The sequence below is a fragment of the Glycine max genome, chromosome 8 (assembly GCF_000004515.6).
Source record: "Glycine max cultivar Williams 82 chromosome 8, Glycine_max_v4.0, whole genome shotgun sequence".
Classification (NCBI taxonomy): Eukaryota; Viridiplantae; Streptophyta; class Magnoliopsida; order Fabales; family Fabaceae; genus Glycine; species Glycine max.
The window spans coordinates 15,999,881-16,019,186 of record NC_038244.2 but is presented as its reverse complement, the minus strand read 5'-3'; the positions used below and the strand labels follow the sequence as shown (position 1 = coordinate 16,019,186).

General features: G+C 33.1%; 4 protein-coding genes across 5 annotated transcripts; 3 read left to right on the top strand and 1 right to left on the bottom strand.

Annotated features, from left to right (window-relative positions):
* The first annotated feature begins 1,537 nt into the window (after window positions 1-1,537).
* Window positions 1,538-4,180, top strand: LOC102670404 (protein FAR1-RELATED SEQUENCE 11-like). The gene is made up of 4 exons (XM_041018299.1): window positions 1,538-2,375; window positions 2,427-2,642; window positions 2,755-3,174; window positions 3,250-4,180. Exons 1-4 carry the CDS (start codon window positions 1,560-1,562, stop codon window positions 3,940-3,942), a joined length of 2,145 nt encoding a protein of 714 aa, XP_040874233.1. The 5' UTR covers window positions 1,538-1,559; the 3' UTR covers window positions 3,943-4,180.
* A 918-nt stretch (window positions 4,181-5,098) lies between these two features.
* On the top strand, window positions 5,099-10,313 carry LOC100820110 (ELF3-like protein 2). 2 transcript variants are annotated; one of them, XM_006585483.4, is made up of 6 exons: window positions 5,099-5,414; window positions 6,122-6,387; window positions 7,040-7,147; window positions 7,236-7,981; window positions 8,678-8,729; window positions 8,836-10,313. In XM_006585483.4, the coding sequence occupies exons 2-6, from the start codon at window positions 6,160-6,162 to the stop codon at window positions 9,823-9,825; spliced, it is 2,124 nt and encodes a 707-aa protein (XP_006585546.1). In that variant the 5' UTR covers window positions 5,099-5,414; window positions 6,122-6,159; the 3' UTR covers window positions 9,826-10,313. The 2 variants fall into 2 exon arrangements, with proteins under 2 accessions (XP_006585546.1, XP_006585544.1); XM_006585481.4 differs by having other exon boundaries at window positions 5,953-6,387.
* LOC100819037 (IAA-amino acid hydrolase ILR1-like 4) lies at window positions 10,087-19,134 on the bottom strand. Its single transcript, XM_014779119.3, has 3 exons — window positions 18,635-19,134; window positions 18,069-18,194; window positions 10,087-10,218 (listed from the first exon to the last, which is right to left on the bottom strand). The coding sequence occupies exons 1-3, from the start codon at window positions 18,980-18,982 to the stop codon at window positions 10,096-10,098; spliced, it is 597 nt and encodes a 198-aa protein (XP_014634605.1). The 5' UTR covers window positions 18,983-19,134; the 3' UTR covers window positions 10,087-10,095.
* On the top strand, window positions 12,933-16,695 carry LOC100819579 (glycosyltransferase BC10). The gene is made up of 2 exons (XM_003532976.5): window positions 12,933-14,528; window positions 15,792-16,695. Exons 1-2 carry the CDS (start codon window positions 14,025-14,027, stop codon window positions 16,449-16,451), a joined length of 1,164 nt encoding a protein of 387 aa, XP_003533024.1. The 5' UTR covers window positions 12,933-14,024; the 3' UTR covers window positions 16,452-16,695.
* Window positions 19,135-19,306: the final 172 nt, after the last annotated feature.

The following is a 19,306-nucleotide window of genomic DNA, read 5'->3' as shown; positions in this document are numbered from 1 at the left end:
TAGTGCTGCAACACTTTAAAACTGGGCTCGTGTTCCCACCCCAATCTTTGCCTTTCAGCTTGTAAACCTTCGGGCTTCGAATTTTGTTCCTACCTTTACTGACCCAAAAAAATTCAACCGACTCTGTTTAGAAAAAAATAATATATGAAAGATAAAGAAAGACAAAAATAGGCTCTTAATTTATTTGATTGAAAAAAAATTAGAAATAAAATAAATGATTGTATACCTAAACTAAATATGAGTATTAATATTCTTTCAATTGTATTTAATTTCTTTATTATGGTAAAGCTATTTAGAATATTTTTTGGTGAATAAAAGCCATTAAAATGCAATATTATTTGATCAACGTTATGACTGACATGTGAATGTAATTGAAGGTAATCACGATGGAGAATGAAGCAATTTGGCGCTTCAAAAGTTGTAATGACAATCCAGCGATATTATTTGGGAAGAAAGCAAGAAGAAATATCTTTGACCCTTTCTGACAAGTTTCTTGGCTAATTTGAGCAGAATAAAAAGGTATAAGACCTATATTCATTTTTTCTTTGTTAAAACAAACTTAAGGACAGTATATCTTTCACGTTTCTCTCCCACCACTTTTTCTCTTCTTCCTTTTTAATGAAACCAAACAGAATAAAATTAAAAGTCTCACTCATTAAAATGATTTGAAATATGGCTCATTTAATCTCTTAGTAGAGAGAACTGTAATTATTCAACATAACAAAATGTGATCATGTAATTTTGGTATACAAAATTTTGATCATAATTTGGTACAAAATTTAATTACGTACCAAAAATATTATTCTCCAAGTAAAATCAATGCTTCAACTACTTTTTGATTATTCAAGATGAAGACAATAATCATCAAAATAAAATAATAAACTTTTTAATTAGAAAATAATAGCAATAATAATTACAACACTATATTTAAAATTTGGGCAATGTTAACATGTGCCCTTAAGGCACATGTTAAGGAGTAATAAATGGCTCATGGTCCCACCTATTTTATTTTGGACAAAGAGAAAATTAACTTCAGTCAAATAAATATAAAAAAGTGTGCTTTTAATTTTTTTATGCCAAAATTACCCTCACTCATTTAACACATACTGTGTCTATTTTCTTCCTAGATTTTGTTAGTTTCCCGCTAATTTGTTCGAGAGTCTGTACTACTTCCACCACTTTGCACATTTCTTTTCAATTCCTCTCTACCACCATATGCTCTTATGAAAAACACATTGATAGATTGAATTATTAACCATGGATTTGTCTTTTCTTCAAAGCCCACATGCACAGTCTTTTCTTCGTAGCTCAAAGGCACAATATCAGGTACTTTTATCAAGCTTTTTTTTTTCTCCATTGCTCTCGCCAATCACATGTGTTTTTTGGACACTTGCAAAATATATATATATATATATATATAGAGTTTTGTAATATATTTTTCTATTTATTATTTTTATTTGTAGATGATAAATAACACAATGGGTGAAGGTAATACTAGTACTAGAGATATGAGCACCATAAATAACACAATGGGGGAAGGTAGTACTAGTACTAGAGATATGAGCACCGATAAAATAAATGTTGATTTAAATGAATATCCAATTGAAGATATTTCTTTAGAGAATGGTTATTCAGGAACAGTTAGTGAACATTTTGATCATGATATTGTGGCAAATGATGTATTAGAAGTTGAGGAAATTGAAACTTATGAGAAAGAAAATATTGTGTCTTCTAGTCAGAATATTGAGATAAATGAATTTGCAGAAGAAGTTGATAGAGATGAAACTTATAATGAGACAAATATTGTTCCTTTTGTTGGTCAAATTTTTCTTAGCGAGGAAGAAGCATTTGCATTTTATAAGAGGTATGCATATCAGCATGGGTTCTCTGTTCGAAAAGGTAGATTCATCAAACGAAATGGAATTATGAGGAGGCGTGATTTTTTTTGCCATCGTGAAGGTAGAAGCTCGTTGAAAATCATAGAACCATTAAAAGAACAGAGAAACAGAGAATCAACAAGGTGTGAATGTAAAGCTTATTTAAGAATTTCATTGCAGAAGTCTCATGATATATTTCCAAGTGAGTGGCGAGTTACAAAGTTTGTTGTTGAACATAACCATGTTTTGCTAACCCAATCAGAAGTGCGTTTTTTACCGGCTAACCGAACTATCTCTGAAGATGATATTGAACGCATTTTCTTGTTAAAAGAAGGGGGGCTTTCAGTTAGACAATTGATGCGTGTCATAGAATTAGAGAAAAATGTGAAGCATGGTTATCTTCCATTTATTGAAAGGGACATTCGTAATCTTTTTGTGAAAACCAAGAAAAAATTTGAAAGAAATGATGCCAAAGATCTTCTCAAGTACTGTGAGGATGCAAAAAAGAGTTGCTCTAAATTTCATTATGCATATACACTTGATGAAGAGAGAAGGTTAGAGCATATTTTTTGGTCTCCTGCTTCTTGCTCTGATTGGTACCAAAAATATGGTGATGTTGTTGTGTTTGATACTACATACAAGGTCAATTCTTATGAAATGCCATTTGGGATTTTTGTGGGTATGAATAGTCATGGGAAGACTGTACTTTTTGGTTGTGCACTCTTACGAAATGAAACAATATCTGCATTTCGTTGGTTAATGAAGGTAACTTCTAAGCTTATTATTATTGTTTCTTTAATGATGGTATCTTAGTTTCTAATTAATACTTTTTTTAACGCTTCTAAATTTTCTTTAGACTTTTATATCTTTGATGAAGAAGCCACCAAAGACTATACTAACGGATCAAGATCCATGGATGAAAGAAGCAATTTCAAAAGACTTGCCATCAACAAAACATAGTTTTTGCATATGGCACATCACTTTTAAGTTTAGTAGTTGGTTTAATGCTATACTTCGGGACAAATATTCAAAATGGTGTTCTGATTTTTACGAGTTGTATAAATTGGAGACATGTGAAGAATTTGAGCATCAATGGCCAAAAGTTGTTGCTAAGTATAACTTGCAGTCAAATAAACATGTGAAAGGATTGTATGAAATCAGGAATTACTGGGCACTCGCTTATCTTCGTGACCATTTCTTTGGTGGGATGACAACTACCGGAAGATCAGAGAGTATTAATGCATTTATTAAAAGATTTATAAATTCTCACACAAGTTTAAGTGACTTTACAAAGCAGGTATGGTGTAATTGCCAATATATTAGTACTTTTCACTTCTAATCTTATACGTTGATTAATTTAAATTAATTTCAGGTTGATGTAGCGATTGATGATATTAAGCAAAAAGAAGACCATGACATAATGTTAGAAAAGTGCAAAAGAATTAACTTGAAGCTTATGTCACCCTTGCAAGAGCAAGCTCATGGTGTTCTTACAAGATTTGCTTTTCAGAAGTTTCAAGAGGAGTTTGAAAGGTCCACCCAATATTCAATTCATCATGAAAATGGTAATGAATTTGTGTTGCGGTATTATAAAGATGCTAATAGTAGAAAACACATGGTCTTTTGGGATGGTAAAATAGCTACATGTAGTTGCAAGTATTTTGAGTTTTGGGGTATATTATGTCGTCACATTCTCAGTATTTTTCTTCATAAAGATTGTCATGAAATCCCTTCTAACTACTTGCCGTCACGATGGCGGCTTCAAACATCACATGACGATGATGAAGTAGATCCCCAACAAGTCAATGTTGTCTTTGAGGAACAAGTCGATGTTGTTCACTGTCCTCCACCTTCCAAAACAAAAGGTCGTCCCAAACGAAGACGTCTTAAAGGTGGAAAAGAGCTATCACATAACATGAATACTTGTGGATTGTGCAAAGATGTAGGACATAATATTGTTACATGTCCTCTAAAAGAAAATACTCAATTTTCTGGTCACACAAACAAGAAGAAAAAAATTTGTAAAGATGCAAATTTAAATCCAATTCTTCTTCCAAAAGTTTAGGTACATATTTTTTCATTTCATTTATTAAATTCTTTAGATTTCTAGTTTAATATACTTTTGTAGGATTATGTATATCCGATAATTAATAATATTTTGTTTGTTTCTACCCTTTGTTTCTAACAGGAATATGTTGGCAATGTAGCATGTGGAATGATACTTCAGAGTTTAGAAAAGAAAGCTGATGTTGGCATAGGCATGAAGGCCCTGGATCTATTTTTTATGAGTTTTTTATTTTAATTAAACATTTGAACCTCTTTTTGGATATTTTTTGTATTGGAATGGTATTATTTCATTTGAATTGCTAATATATTTTGAATTAGTTTTTATTATTTATTTAAATTAAAAAATTCCAGCAATGTTAATGAAGGGATGAAAAAATACTTTTATTTTGCAAAAGATGCTACGCAGGTGCTTCATACTCAGTAAAGAGACAAAAAAGTCAGAAAAAAAGAAACTCTTCAGTTTAGCAATTTTGAGGCGCGTGTATTTAAAGTAAGAAGTTCAAAAGCACACTATGTGTGTCATATAGTTAAGGGTAATTTTGTCTTTAAATTTTTTATGAGACACATTTATGATGCTGTTTTTTCCAAAGTATAATAAGTGGGGACCAACCATCATTTATTACACATTAACATGTGCCCTAAGGGCACATGTTAACAGCACCCTTAAAATTTATCCCTTTAACATTATTAAAAGCGAGTGCAATTTATCTTTATAAATAATAATGAAGAAACAGTTATTGAGAATTCTCAGTTGTGTGATAAATGAGAATTCTATTATTATTGAGAACATTTTTAACATTTTTAAGCAGGAAAATCGTCACGTGTCTAAGACCAAATAATAATATCCGTATTAAAACTGCATGTTTTTCTTAAGCCGAAAGAGAGAGAAAAAAAATATTAAGCCATATAAATCACGTGTTAGTAAAAACTAAAAAGAGAGAGAACAAAATTACTACAAAATCAATCAACCACAATCTATGTTTCCACTTTCCTCAACCAAGTTGAACCAATCGCGATTCTGATGCAAACCCGACACGATTGGAGGGTGACATGCACGCACGTACGTACGTAGGAGGAACATGATAGTGGCACTTTGTGTGTGTGAAAAACTTCAAAAAAAAAAATGGTAAAATACGAGGACACGGATTTTCAGTGAGAGATTGACGAAAATGTAAACGTGTGGTAACCATGCACTGACTTACCCTTTGGCCTTTCCTTGCACTTCGCAGTGCATGCAATGCAAAGGAAAGAAGTTAAAGAGAGACTCGGTCACTGCCTCTGTCTCCAATCAATCATCCCGCATTCATTATGCCATGTTACTCTCCCTCTTATATTCCTTGCCTCCAACTCTTCTTCATCAACTCAACAACATGGTAGGGTCATCATCATCACTCACCAACAACAATGCTATATTGCTAGTGCTACTATTTCTTGCTCATACGGGAACACTACTTTCTCTACAAACATTGGGTATATTATTTTCTCACACTAGCTCTACCTATATTAATTGCCTTCCAAGTTTAATTTGCTTTCACTTGTTTTTCAATTTTTTTCAAATTTTTATTGGTTACTCCCTCGTGGTTTAATGGTGGCCTTGTTTTCCTACTCTATCTATCCATCTATCTTTCTTCAAACTTTTTTTTTTTAATTGAAGGAAAAATCTATCATATCTCCTTTGTACTTGCTGGAGTTTTTTTTCCTTTGATGTCCTTGTTTACGGTTTAAGTAATCTTCATTTGGGTTCTTGTGCTTTTCCAAGTTTGTTGTTGTTTGGTCGCTATGATTTGATTTTCAGCTAAAAAAGTTCAATTTTTAACAACTGGGTACACGTGAATTTGCGTTTTTATTTTTTTTATTTTTGCTCTCATTTATGATGTTTTCCTCCTCCTTTTTAGTAATGTGCGATCAGAAAAACTGTTTCTTTGAAGCTGGTTAATCTTTTTTTTTTTTTGTATGAGTTAATGCACCATGAATTGCTTGTGGATTTGACCCATAATTGTTTTGATAGGGTTGAATTGGAATTCTTATACTGGCTAAATTTTCGAACAGAACTTGTTTCTGTTATATGGATTTGAGTTTCTGGTACTTCTGAAGTGGTTTTGCAACTGAAAAACACATACTCGGCTAGCAATTTTGTATGAGAGGAATGAAAAGTATATGTATTGTGAAATTGGCAGAGATATGATGAAGTTGTTGCGAGTGGTTAGTGTGTAGAATGATGAATAGGACGAGAGGGGGAATTGAAGAGGGCAAGGAGATTAGCCCAATGTTTCCAAGGTTGCATGTTAAGGATGCAGAGAAACGAGGGCCAAAAGCACCCCCAAGGAATAAAATGGCACTCTATGAACAATTCAGCATCCCTTCTCAAAATTTTGCACCAGGATCAACATCCTTGTTTCCACTCCCACTCAGAAACTACACAGGTCCTACATCATCTAGCCACGTGAGTCAAGTGAAGTTCTTTAAATTTTTGCAATTAATCATTCTTGTACCCTTTTATCTTTGTCTTATTTTCATAGATGGTTGCATCGAAACTCACCTTGTTTTTCCTATTTCTGTCACTTTCATAAGCTATATAGAGTATAGACTTTTGATAGAAGTATTAAGCTTGAATGAGTTCTGATAGTACTAGACATTACAACCAAACTGGGAAGTTTAACACACAATTTAAGTAATAGTGATAAAAAAAATAGTACTGAAGTATTCTTAAAATGGTATTCAAAGGAAGCACATAACTGTATCAACAATGACATATCACTTTTCTTTTAACAACTTTTCTTATTGTCTTATTCTCAAATCCCTATCTGTTTCTGCCCCCTTATTTATGTTTCTGATCTTATAGTCATAAATATCACTCTTTTTTCTTATGGAAGCAAGGAAAGGGAAGTGGCTATGCCATCTTTTAACCCTCAAGTAGTTATGCTTTCTATCTCTCTTATTTTTGTTTTTCACTTTTCTTCAGTGGAAAGCACGGAGTACTTAGTAGCATACATAAACACACATGTGATCATAGTTACATACATATCTTTAAAAATAAGTTTTTCAGTTGATCCTTTGCAGCTATTTTTAATTTTGATGTTTACATTGTGCTGCAGATTAGTAGCAATCAAAGCATCCAATTTTGCACCTCTAGCATGCCTTCTATTCTGGCTGAGAAGAGTCAAGCCTACAATTCCAGAAAGACTAACTTAACCAAATTCACGGTGAGTCATGAGTGAGAACCAATGAAACCTACAAATTACCAAATTTGAATTTCTTGTGCTCATTGTCATTTACCGCAATTCGTTTCAGCAAGATGATTTCATAAACAGTAAGAATTCTCTGAAAGCACTTGACGGTGAAGATGCTTTTATATCTTCTGGTTCTGCACATAGAAAAAACTCATACTGTAGCATCATCCAAAATAATAAAGATGAAGGCAAACTTTCTTGTAGTAATTTGAGTTGTTCGCATAAAAGGCTGAATTCAATTAGAAAGGTGAATTCACCTGGTGCTGTAGACCTGATGTCAGAACAGTATGAGAAGAACCAGATAGAGGAGCATACAGAAGTGAGTCAAATTGGTCAGAAGCCAGAGGAAGTGCTTCCTCACTCATTAGATGGTTTTGGTGATATGACAGATGCATCATTAATCTCATTGGAGAAAGGTAAGAATTCTAAATCAATGAATAAAGAGCATAGATCTTTGAAGGAAGAAAACAGAAGTATTTCAGTAGATAGCTTGAAAACATTGCAAGGTAGCAGTGTCCGTACACAGGAAGAGCTTGCAGCTTTTAGGGACCAAATAAAGTCAAGGGACCATCACATTGAGAAGCCAGCAGCTAGTGAGCTACATAAATGTTCTGGTGAGTTAGAAATTGGTAGAAGGTGCTTCCTGGACAAGGTAAACAGGAATGAAGATGAGGAGACATATAGTCATTATGATGCTGTAAATAAATATAACTCAGAATGTACATCGGTTATGGATATTTCCCCTGACAATGTTGTAGGAGCTATAGGTGAACAACAATTTTGGAAAGTCAGAAGAACTATCATCAAGTAGGTTTATCTGTTTAGTAATATGTGTTTATTACTTGGTCTTTCTCTCTTTCTGTTAAGCTATACTTAAATTTACAACTGAACTATGCTCAGTTTGTTATTGTTTACAGATAATCTCTTTAAGTTTCTGACAAACTTTTAGACTTTTAGTGCATGGTTTTTAATGTGATCCATTGTATTTTGGTTCACCTTTATGCAACAAAATAATATAGCAACTTACAGATGTAGATGGTTCAACATCACAAGTAGTGACCATGGCCAAATCTTACATAGCGATAGATGAAATCCACAGACCAACATTCACTTTAATTTGTTTGAATATCCGTGACATGCATTATAACATGCCCTATAAGTTCTGGTTTGAAAGTATGGATTATGAACAGCCTATTTTGGGTAAGTCACTTTTGGATTTTACTGCTTCTTGCATCAACTAGCCTTTTCAAATATTAGTAAGCTTACCTCATTTGAATTAACGGAAAAAGAGTTCCAAACCTCAATTTTTCATTAGTTTTCCTCTGTTTTTTAATCTTGGACAAGATTCATCCTCCAAACGTACAGCTTTGCATTTCTCAAATTTTAATGCAGATTGAATCTAGTGAACTATTTCTTGAAGTGCGGACTTTTCGTCCCTTGATTTTTTAAATTTTTATTTTGATCTCTACTTGGACCTGATACTGACAACATTGCTCTATTCAGTCAACAGAAAATCTTTGTCAAGCAAGTGTCTGAGTTGCATAGACTGATAAAGGTAATTGCCAGACTACATATTCTTGGCTGCTTGTTCTATTAAATATATGCACCTTAATTTCACTCATCATAATATGAGGAGTAACTAAATCATTTCTTGTAAGCAGGTGCAAAGATTAATAGCAGGCTCACCCCATATATTGCTTGAAGATAACCTTTTACATAACAAGCCACCACAAAAAACATCCACAACCCAGAAATTTCAATCCGACTTTGCCGGCAAAAAACCATCGTCAGTTGTTAAACTTGACAATAAATCTGTGAAGGTCAATACAGATGAGAAGGCTACAAACAGTGCAGTCGGGAAGATTCCAATTCCTTGTATCAGCAACATAACCAAAGGCCATGCTAATCAACTACCAAACTATGGCCATCACTTAGGAAACCTTGCATTAGGCTCTGCAGATTCAAATTCCAAACAGCCCCCAAGCTATGTCTACCCTCCACCAGGAAACCAGTGGCTAGTTCCTGTCATGTCCCCATCTGAAGGCCTAGTATACAAACCAATCATAGGGCCATGCCCTCCAAATGCAGGCTTCATGGCACCCATATATGGTTCTTGTGGCACAATGAGCTTCAATCCTCTAAGCAAGGATGCTTCTTCAGATGCAACTCTTGCTCCAAGTTCTCACCAAAAGCTTGGAATCATTTCTGGTTCATCTTTATCCCAGTTACCATCATTCATGAATCATCCATCTTCTTTATCAGCTTCAGCTATTGAGCAAATGGGGCAGTCTAATGGTCCTGAAAATCACCATTCATGTGGAGAAGTCAATTCTGCCATATTGCACCAAAGCTCATCTAACATGTCAAGCCCAACAAGTCAAATGATGTCAAGAAACATTTCAACTTATCATCACTCACTGAAAGATAAGGAACTTCAGAGAAGCACAGCTAGTAGTCCTTCCAAGAGAATGAGTGGAGAAGCACTTCCTTTGTTTCCTTTAGCACCAACATTTTGGCAATCAGAAGATAGAAACACACAGGTTGAACATCGGCCACGAGTAATCAAAGCTATGCCTCACAATCCAAAAACAGCAAGTGAATCAGCTGCAAGGATATTCAGGTCAATACAAGAAGAAAGGAAACATTTGTAAACTAGTGACATAGTTTCTCTCATGACATGACATGTATGTTAATTCCAGATATTTCTAGTTTGACACTCTTAACATTGTATCTATAACCATTTTTCCCTGATAAATATACATGCAATGTAATTTATTGACAATAATACTAGAGGATTTTTAAGGAAGAAGCACATGCATGGTTGGGAGGAAGCTGAAGCAACACCATAAATTCATGAGACTAAAGAAAAGTATTTGTACCAACCACTTGAAGAAAGGCAGAAACCTTAGCAGCTAGCTTGCTCAGCCTTGTACAAATAAGTTGCTAGGTTTCATGCAGACCACAGTAGCAACATCACACACTCGAGCAAGGGAACCGCATTTGCAATAATGTAGAATTGTGGACCCTTTTGATTGTTTACACACCTGAATAGTTTTTTGTATTTTGATCAATACAAATAAGAGTCATAATCCACCATGTTGTTATTATTTAAACTAGGGAGAGAGGAAATGCATGAACTTCCCTTTTCTAAATAACCATTTGTTTCTATTTTATTTTAAATATATATTCAATATTTTTCTAAATAAAAATAATTTTTCTCAAGTGCAAGTTTCGTAATATATATAGTAATGAAATATAGAATTTAATTACTAAACATTACTAAAAAAATTCATCAATTATATTTTTTTTATTTTTAAGAGAAAAACTTTAATAAGGGTAAGTTTCAAAAATAAAATAAAAGTAAAAAAGTAGGGTGTGTGAAAGTAAAAAATCTATCTATTTATATATGATAATATATAAATTCTAAAGTATATAATATGTATGGAGATGCCATTTAGCTCTTGATATTTTCACCACACAGTCATTTTTGCTTAATTTCCATGACTAAATTATAATATATTTTTCTTCTTTTTTATTTTCATGAAGTCAATAGTAAAATTAAAGATTTTCTCCATAAAAATTTTTTCATTCCATATTGATCTTATCTTTCCATAAAATTCAATTTTTACATTTCATAAAAGTGTAACAAATAAAAACACACACATATATAATTACTTATCACCAAACACTAAAAGCACGAGTTAAATTTATATATAAAAAATGATTCCATATGTTTTTCATCTTCTTACAATTTTTATCTTTTCTTTCTCTATAATATAATATTTATTTGCATAATATTTTTTGAACCCCATCATTCCTTAATCACCAACATCTAAGCTATGAGCAACCTTAGAACAAAAATTACAAGTATTTTTTTGGTCTTAGTCAAAAGACCACAAATATTTTTTAATATATCGGATCAGAGACTAGTTTCACTTGCAATAATGGGTGCTGATCTAAGAGAATTTTACACAATCGAATATAAATATGATTCTCATTCATGTGAACGAGTAGAATCTTGCATCAATGCACCAACCCTTTGGATATCATATGACTCAATTTCTAGCTAGATAACATTTTTTTCATTCCTATTTAAAAATGCTTGAAAAAAAATTCTCATTACACCAAAAATTTAAACATAATGTCTATAATTTGAATATGAGAATATAAGTTATATATAGATAGTATAAAATAATTTTCCATCATTGTCCAACCACAACTCATTATGCATGATAAGTATATGTTGATTTTAATGATAATTATTTTACAAAAATAGATATCCTACACTCACATTGAATTATTCCTTGAAGTAAAGTGCATATTGCTATGTATATATGGAACAATTACAATTAATAAAAAAATTGGTCTTTGTAATTATTATATTTATGGTTAAGACACCATGCAAGACATGAGTTTAAATCAAGTATATAAATTATTTACTAGATATCAATGTAAATCTTACTAATCTTGAAATTGGTTGATTTAAATAGTTGAGTCTATTGATATAAAAAAACTGAGCCTTAGTTTGTTTTAAATATGTATGTATCATTTAATAAAAATAAAAATAAACACGTCAACTATTTGTTTTTATCTTTTAATATTTTTATTAAAAAAATAAAATATATTAATAAAGTGAAATGGCATTTAAAATTAAATATATATATATATATATATATATATATATATATATATATATATATATTTAAATGTAGGCGAAATTTTAAACCTACTTGTTTTAAAATAGTGAAACATACTGTAATTTCATTTTACAAAAATTCTAAAGACACTTTCGCCTGCTTTAAGAAAAGGGCATCCTTGAAGCATTAATTGACACGGACAAGCAAATAATGTTGTGGCCGTTTTTTTTTTTTTACCAAGAATCTTAATTGAAAGTTGCCAACATCACCACAATCCAAACGTTGAAGGAAAGGAAAAGAGTAATTTGGTGAATACTTAATAGACTGAAAAAGTTTGCTGGTCCACGAATTATTCTACCTTGAAACAGTATGATTGGGAAAAATGCTCTGAAAGACATTAAAACAAGAATCAAAGGAAAACCCTACACTGACCCTTCAACAATTTACTTTCTCTAGAAACTGCCCCATCTCCAAAGAACTTGCATCCATCAAAGGACAAATTAATGAAATAAAGCAATTAAGAAAATCACATTACTATGCAGTACTACAATATGGGTATAATGAGGAATTTTCTACAACTAACATGTGCTCGTAGAAAATTCTAAGAACACAGACATAATGACTTACATGAACTCGCCGACACTTGCATCTACAATAAATCACATATAGATGTGAGTAAAAATGTTTGTGCTACCTCAAGTTTCATTTAGATTCAGAGAGATTAAAAAAAAATATAATAGTATTTTTTATTATATTATATTTTTGAAATATTTATAATTTTTTATGAATATTTTTTTAAAAAAAATTAACTGATAATTTTTAATGAGATTTTTTTAATATTTTTTATGTTGATGAAACTCGAAATAAAGACTTTATTTAAAAGATTTAAGTTTAGTTTTTTTCATATCAATATAATGTCAAGAGATAATTATATATTTTATGTTACAAGTTGATTCACATACTTTATAGTAATATTTTTTTTATCATCATAATATTGATGTAAAATATTTATCAATGTTATTAATGATTAATTTTTAATAAAGAATATAATTGGCTACTTTTAATAAAATCTTCACTTCTAATAATATTTTTTTATCTATAAAATTCAAATTCAAGATATTATTTAAAGAATATCAAACACGCTTCCACTCAAACCAAATGCCATATTTTTACACTTAATAGTCGATAGTGATATAAAAGAAAAAAATGAAAATAATAATAAAAATATCAAATAAGTGTGTATGATATTAAAGTGTCCATGCATTAGCGTTGACACTAAGAAGTAGAAAACAACGGCAATGGTGTGGGCCGAACCCAACCAAACCCAAAGCGACAGCAGCAACCTAAACTCAGAAGACAACAGACAAAAATCTATAAAATGAAACTCAATCTCAGGTTAATAGTTAACACTAATCATATGCTACTGTTTGTTTTGTTTTGTTTTGTTTTTTTCTCTCCTTGGAGTACCCGTTTCAACTTTCTTTAACTGAGGCTCCATTCAAAGCGTAAAAACAAAAACAGAAAGTGAAAAATTAGAAGCACCACTTGGCACGCTTTTTGCACAGTGATGATGAGAATGAAAGAGTAGAGATTGCAGGGATAGCACAATTCCCACTTCCATTGAAATCTGGCGCAATTCAAGAGTAAGGGAGAAAAAGTGTGAAGGGATTCAGCACTTTGTTCCTCAAACTTCTTTTTCTTTGCCATTGATGCGAATTGTGTATATATAACTGGCTTTTGTTTTCAACATGGCATCATGGTAATGCGTTTCTCACGCTTCTCTGCTTATTGTTTCTTGTTTTTCTTCCCTCTCTAATCCACCCTTCAATGCCGTTCCCACCCTTTGCCGAGAAAACGGGAAACCACACTTTTTGATTCGTTCAAAAGTCATAACTTTCTGGTTTTTGAACAGTATGAGCATTGTTGGTTTTGTGGGGAGCTGATTTTCTCTAGTTGTTTGATGTGATCTCGTGCTTAGTTTGGTGTTTTGATCTGTTATTTGATATGGATTGTGATTAGTTCTCCCAACAAAGAAGGAATGATCCTCCCATGTGGTAGAAATTAGAATAGTGTGACACGTTTGTTTTGATTTGGTTTTGCATAGAAAAGTGAGGTTTTTGATGCATATTAGGTGTTTGTGAGATTTGATTATGTGTGAAGGAACACGAGTACCCAGAATCTAAGTTTGATTGATAGAGAGCAGAGGAAAAACCATGCAGTCTAGGTTGGAGGAAGGGAAGGACCCTGCTGGATTAAGGACTACTCCCTCTAGGCCCTTCCCTTTGAGACTTCTGCAGTTCTTCTTGGCCTTTTTGGTTATTGGCCTAGGTGCTTCGTTTCTTAGCATGTACATGATTAGACATTTTGGCATTCATAATGTGGCTTTGCTACAGTCTTCGTTTAAGCCTTGCTTTGAGCAGCCGGCAAACATAGAAAGTTGGACTATGCCTCGGTCCAATTTGCTGCATGCCATGAATGACACCGAACTCTTTTGGCGAGCTTCTTTTGTTCCAAGGATCAAGAGTTATCCTTTTAAAAGAACTCCCAAGATTGCCTTCATGTTCTTGACTAAGGGACCCTTGCCAATGGCACCACTCTGGGAGAAGTTCTTTAAAGGGCACGCAAGGCTTTATTCAATCTATGTTCATTTGCTGCCATCTTATAATGCTGATTTTCCACCATCATCAGTCTTTTACAGGAGACAGATCCCAAGCCAGGTATAATCTAGCTTTATTCTATGTAAATTTGGCTTTAAATGTCTCATGGTGTTAGGTGCTATATGTATTCATCAGGAAAATAGCATTATCTTTATGGATTTCCATGTTTTCAATTGTTCATTGGCATGTTTTGCCATCCAAATTCTATATTATGAGCCACAGGCCATAGCAGTGCCATTTATTTGTTGGTGTTTCAACTTTCAACCCATCCGCCCTTATATTATTGTGGAATTTTATGATTGGTGTTAATTATGGTCATAATAAATGAAGGTCAGATACCATTCCTTTGTGTCATTTAGGGTCAGTAAGTAACAAATCTCAATGTAAGAGCCTAAAAACCACCTCCACTATGTCATGCTTTTTATGTCAAACAAATGTTAATTGTGTTGAAGTTACAAGATTTTAAGATAGAAAGGAGAGAAGAGAAAAACATAATATCCTTGAATTATGAATATGATTTGATGCAATGATCTTATTCAAAAGGCTAAGACACTAACCCTTATTCATACTGATTAATAAATAGACTCCTAATGATACTTAAATATGGAAACTAATCATCATAATTACTATCTGCTGAGGTGTGCATGTTTTAATAGGTTTTGTACCCTTTATTATTGTAGTTGTAACTTCTTTTCATGAATTAAAATTATAATCAATGAAGACTTTTGGTTAATAGATTCAGTTTGCCAGCATTTTATTTTTACAAACTACAAAAAACAGCATTGAGTCATTAATGCTGGTGATAGATTTTTGATCATCAGACTTGGTTTGAAAGCCTACTTAATAAATAATTTAGAAGAACACATTGAAATGCAGATAACACTGGTGGTCTATGGTTTTCTTGATGGCAAATGGAAATAAAACATACGTTTCTGAAATTGGATGGTATGTAAATTGTTACAAGGGGGGAAGGTTGGGAATTCATGTTATGATAATTGTTAGACTAGAAAACTGGGACATGAGAATTGCTCTGTGTGTGTGTGATGCATAGAAGCTTGGGGAAATTATGAAATAACTTACACTCGGCAATCAAACATGCTGTTATTGTATGATTTTTTCTTATTATCCACCAATTCATTGGGAGAATATGCTTCTAAAACCAAACAAAATATCAACTCCTGCTCCTTGATGTGCTCAATGAATTGTGCAATGGTTTTCAATTTTGATAATGTGACTGTTAGACCAAGAATAGGTTTAAGGTTAAAGATTTTGTATTTTTATTTTTTAGAAATTTCTAACCAGCCTTCTCCTTCACCTTCACAGGTGGCAGAGTGGGGAATGATGAGTATGTGTGATGCTGAAAGAAGACTTCTGGCTAATGCATTGCTTGATATCTCAAATGAATGGTTTATCCTCTTATCGGAGTCCTGCATTCCCCTCCAAAACTTCAGCATTGTGTACCGTTACATAGCACACTCAAGATATAGCTTTATGGGTGCAGTTGATGAACCTGGTCCTTATGGGAGAGGCCGGTATGATGGAAACATGGCACCTGAGATCAACGTGAGTGACTGGCGAAAGGGCTCTCAGTGGTTTGAAATTAAACGAGAACTAGCTCTTAGGATAGTTGAAGACAGAACTTACTATCCTAAGCTCAAAGAATTCTGCAGACCACACAAATGTTATGTTGATGAGCACTATTTTCAGACAATGTTAACAATTAATACTCCTCATCTTTTGGCAAATAGAAGCCTCACTTATGTGGACTGGTCAAGGGGTGGTGCTCACCCAGCTACCTTTGGGAAGGATGACATCAAAGAGGAATTCTTCAAGAAAATTTTGCAGGATCAGAAATGTCTTTATAATAACCAGCCATCTTCTCTTTGCTTCCTATTTGCAAGAAAGTTTGCACCTAATGCTTTGGGCCCTCTTTTAGACATAGCACCCAAAGCTCTAGGAATTGGAAAAAGGCCTGGCTTCTAAGCTGCATCATTGGAGGAGCACACATGGACGGGAGCATGTTAGTTAGCCATCTGTTAACTCCGTTTTAGTTGCATGATTCATCATCTAATCTCCCTGCTTTGCAGAAATTTTGAGTTGCTCCTCCAGCCTATAGATGTGTAGGGCATTGAATCTAAATCACATTTTATACAAGTATTAGCCAAAATATTGACTAATACTTTATTGGATTATTAGTTAAATAAATATTGTAGTCATCTTTTTGGAATATGTTTTTCCATTTACACAAGTTACTTTTCTGGCCATTAAAAAATGCACTAACGTATTATGTTGCGGCATCCAGTTTGTGGTTCTTTCAATTGGCAGTTTCCATCTCTGCTACTTGGTTTATCTTGCAACTAAGATGCCAAGGCCAGAGCTATGAAGTATACTCAGATGTCAGAATTATAGTTTGTTTCATCTTGGTAAAAATATTAGTAAAACTCTGTTTGGATACAAGACTAGAAGTGCTTTAGAGAACTTCTCTAATGGAAAAAACTCTATATTTCTAGTAGAAAAACTCTCAAAAAACACTTATAACATGTATCCAAACAGGTCCTAAGCCCCTCTTTTGGCCTGTATCTCAAAAGTAGATTGTGTGGTACCAGATTACCAGTGTCACTGTCAATTGTAGGCACATTGGATTGGTGAGAAGCTACTGCTTTAGTAAGTGCTTGTTTTGTTCCACTTCAGACATTTTGAATCCACGTCTGACTTGAAGCTACCGAAGAAAGTAGTTTTCACACTTTTATTGGATTTGGCCAATAGAAATGTGGAGATGCATGTTTGTGATGCTAATTGAATCACACTATATCTAATCTCATTTAACCTTTTTATAAGTTGGGTATACAAGTTAACTTTAATTTATAAAAAAATATGATATTTTTTTTACATAAAAAGTTGTTGAAAAAATTATCCAACTAACTTGGAGTGCACTAACTCAAGTGACTCAAGCAAGGCATTCATCATTCCAAACTTATATTCAGGAAAAAAAACTGGCAGATAATCAGATATGGATGACTGCCATGGGGTGGCAAAAGGTATGTAAGCCAACTTTTTTTATAAATGGATACATGAGAGGATGAAGACATCAGAACATAACAATCCAGAGAAAAGTAGCAGATAAGGGTGAGTGTCCTTGTATAGTAACAGACAACTTTTTTACTTTTAGTTTTCCTTTCTCCTTCTAGATTGTGTTACAGTAGCTAGAATCAAGAATGATTTTTCTTTTGAAAAAAATAAAACAATTAAGATGCACACGATAGAATGATTTTAATTTACAAAATTGGCATGATGGAAGATACTGACATTTGGCAATTGGACAATGCGCAGCAATTTACCAGTATGTTAGAAAGAAACCAAAGATTGACATAACTGGAATTCTACAATGAAAATTTAATAAAAGAAAAACGTATATAAATCATCAAAAGGATCAGATTTCTTGAATAGATGGCAAGTTGGACAGTAGAGAGGAGTGACTAGTGACCCCAAGTTTTCAATTTATATCAGCAGAGCAGTTGTTTAGGGGAAAAAACAAAGCAGAACATAACATTATACAGAAATGAAATGCAAATAAAAGAAATATAAAATAAAAAGTAAAACCTGTATCTCGTTTTCGTGCTGTTTGAGAATCTTTGCTGCCCCAAGAAGCATAGTGACATGAGCATCATGACCACATGCGTGCATCTTTTCAGGTATCTTGCACTTGTGCTCCCATTCCACCTTTTCCTAAGGTTAAGATGCGGCATCAAAGCTACAGTGTCAATAAAACTGAAGGAAAGGCAAACAACATCAAAAAAATTTATTCCAAATTGAAAGCAATGCCTATAGTATCCTCTTCAAATATCACAAATTCACTCGCCATTACTTCATCAAGACCATAAATTCGAGCAATACCATCACCTACTTGAAGAATAGTACCAGCATTTACAACTTTTACTTCTGTATTATATTGCTCAATGCATTTACGGATAATTTGATTAATTTCATCTGCACAAATGCTTACTATGAAAATTTCTTAATTTGATTGTTTTTAGAAGAAAAAAAATCTTTTGTTGTCTTACCCTTACCCCCAAACCAAATAAAACCAACCCACAAAACTATCATAAAAAAAAAGTAAAAATCCTGGTTCAAACATATGAAAAAAATATATATAGAATTGATGAAACCTGGATGGGAAGTGCACCCATATCAGCTCTTAATGCAACAGAAGGTGAGTTTCCTGTCCCTATGTAGCCAATAACACCAGTGACTGCAACTGGGTATTTATATGGGATACCCAGTTTATCCAATTCCTCTCTAATGAGTTTACTGGTCTCAAATTCCTCATAACGCAATTCTGGATTCTCATGAATCCTCCTTCTGATTTTGACCATCCAATAAAAAACTTCAGGCTTCTTGGCATTGTCCAGAAAGTTAGTGGAGACTTGGTTTGAGGAATCTGTTAACGAGAAGATGGGTGTTGCAGCCAAGACATGGAAAGTGATGAACAAATGAAACCATTTGAAGAAAAACATAATTTGTTTGGTTGGTGTTGGAGAGAATGAGATGAATAACAGACAGAACAGAACAGAAGAAAGGAACGAGGACAGTCAAACAGCAAACAACGTTGTTGTTTTGTTTGGTAAGATTGTGAGGACCCTCATCCACTCCAACCTGTTAATATTTGGTCTCTTCATTGTCACACTTTGCTACTTGCTAGAGTTTTATTGGTTGAAACACATTTTTTTAAAAAAAAAAAACTCAATAATTAATCCTTAAAATTTATTTGAAGGATCGACATCTTTTAACAATTTTTTTTCTTCATACACAGATCCTCATCCAGAATTATTTTTTTACTG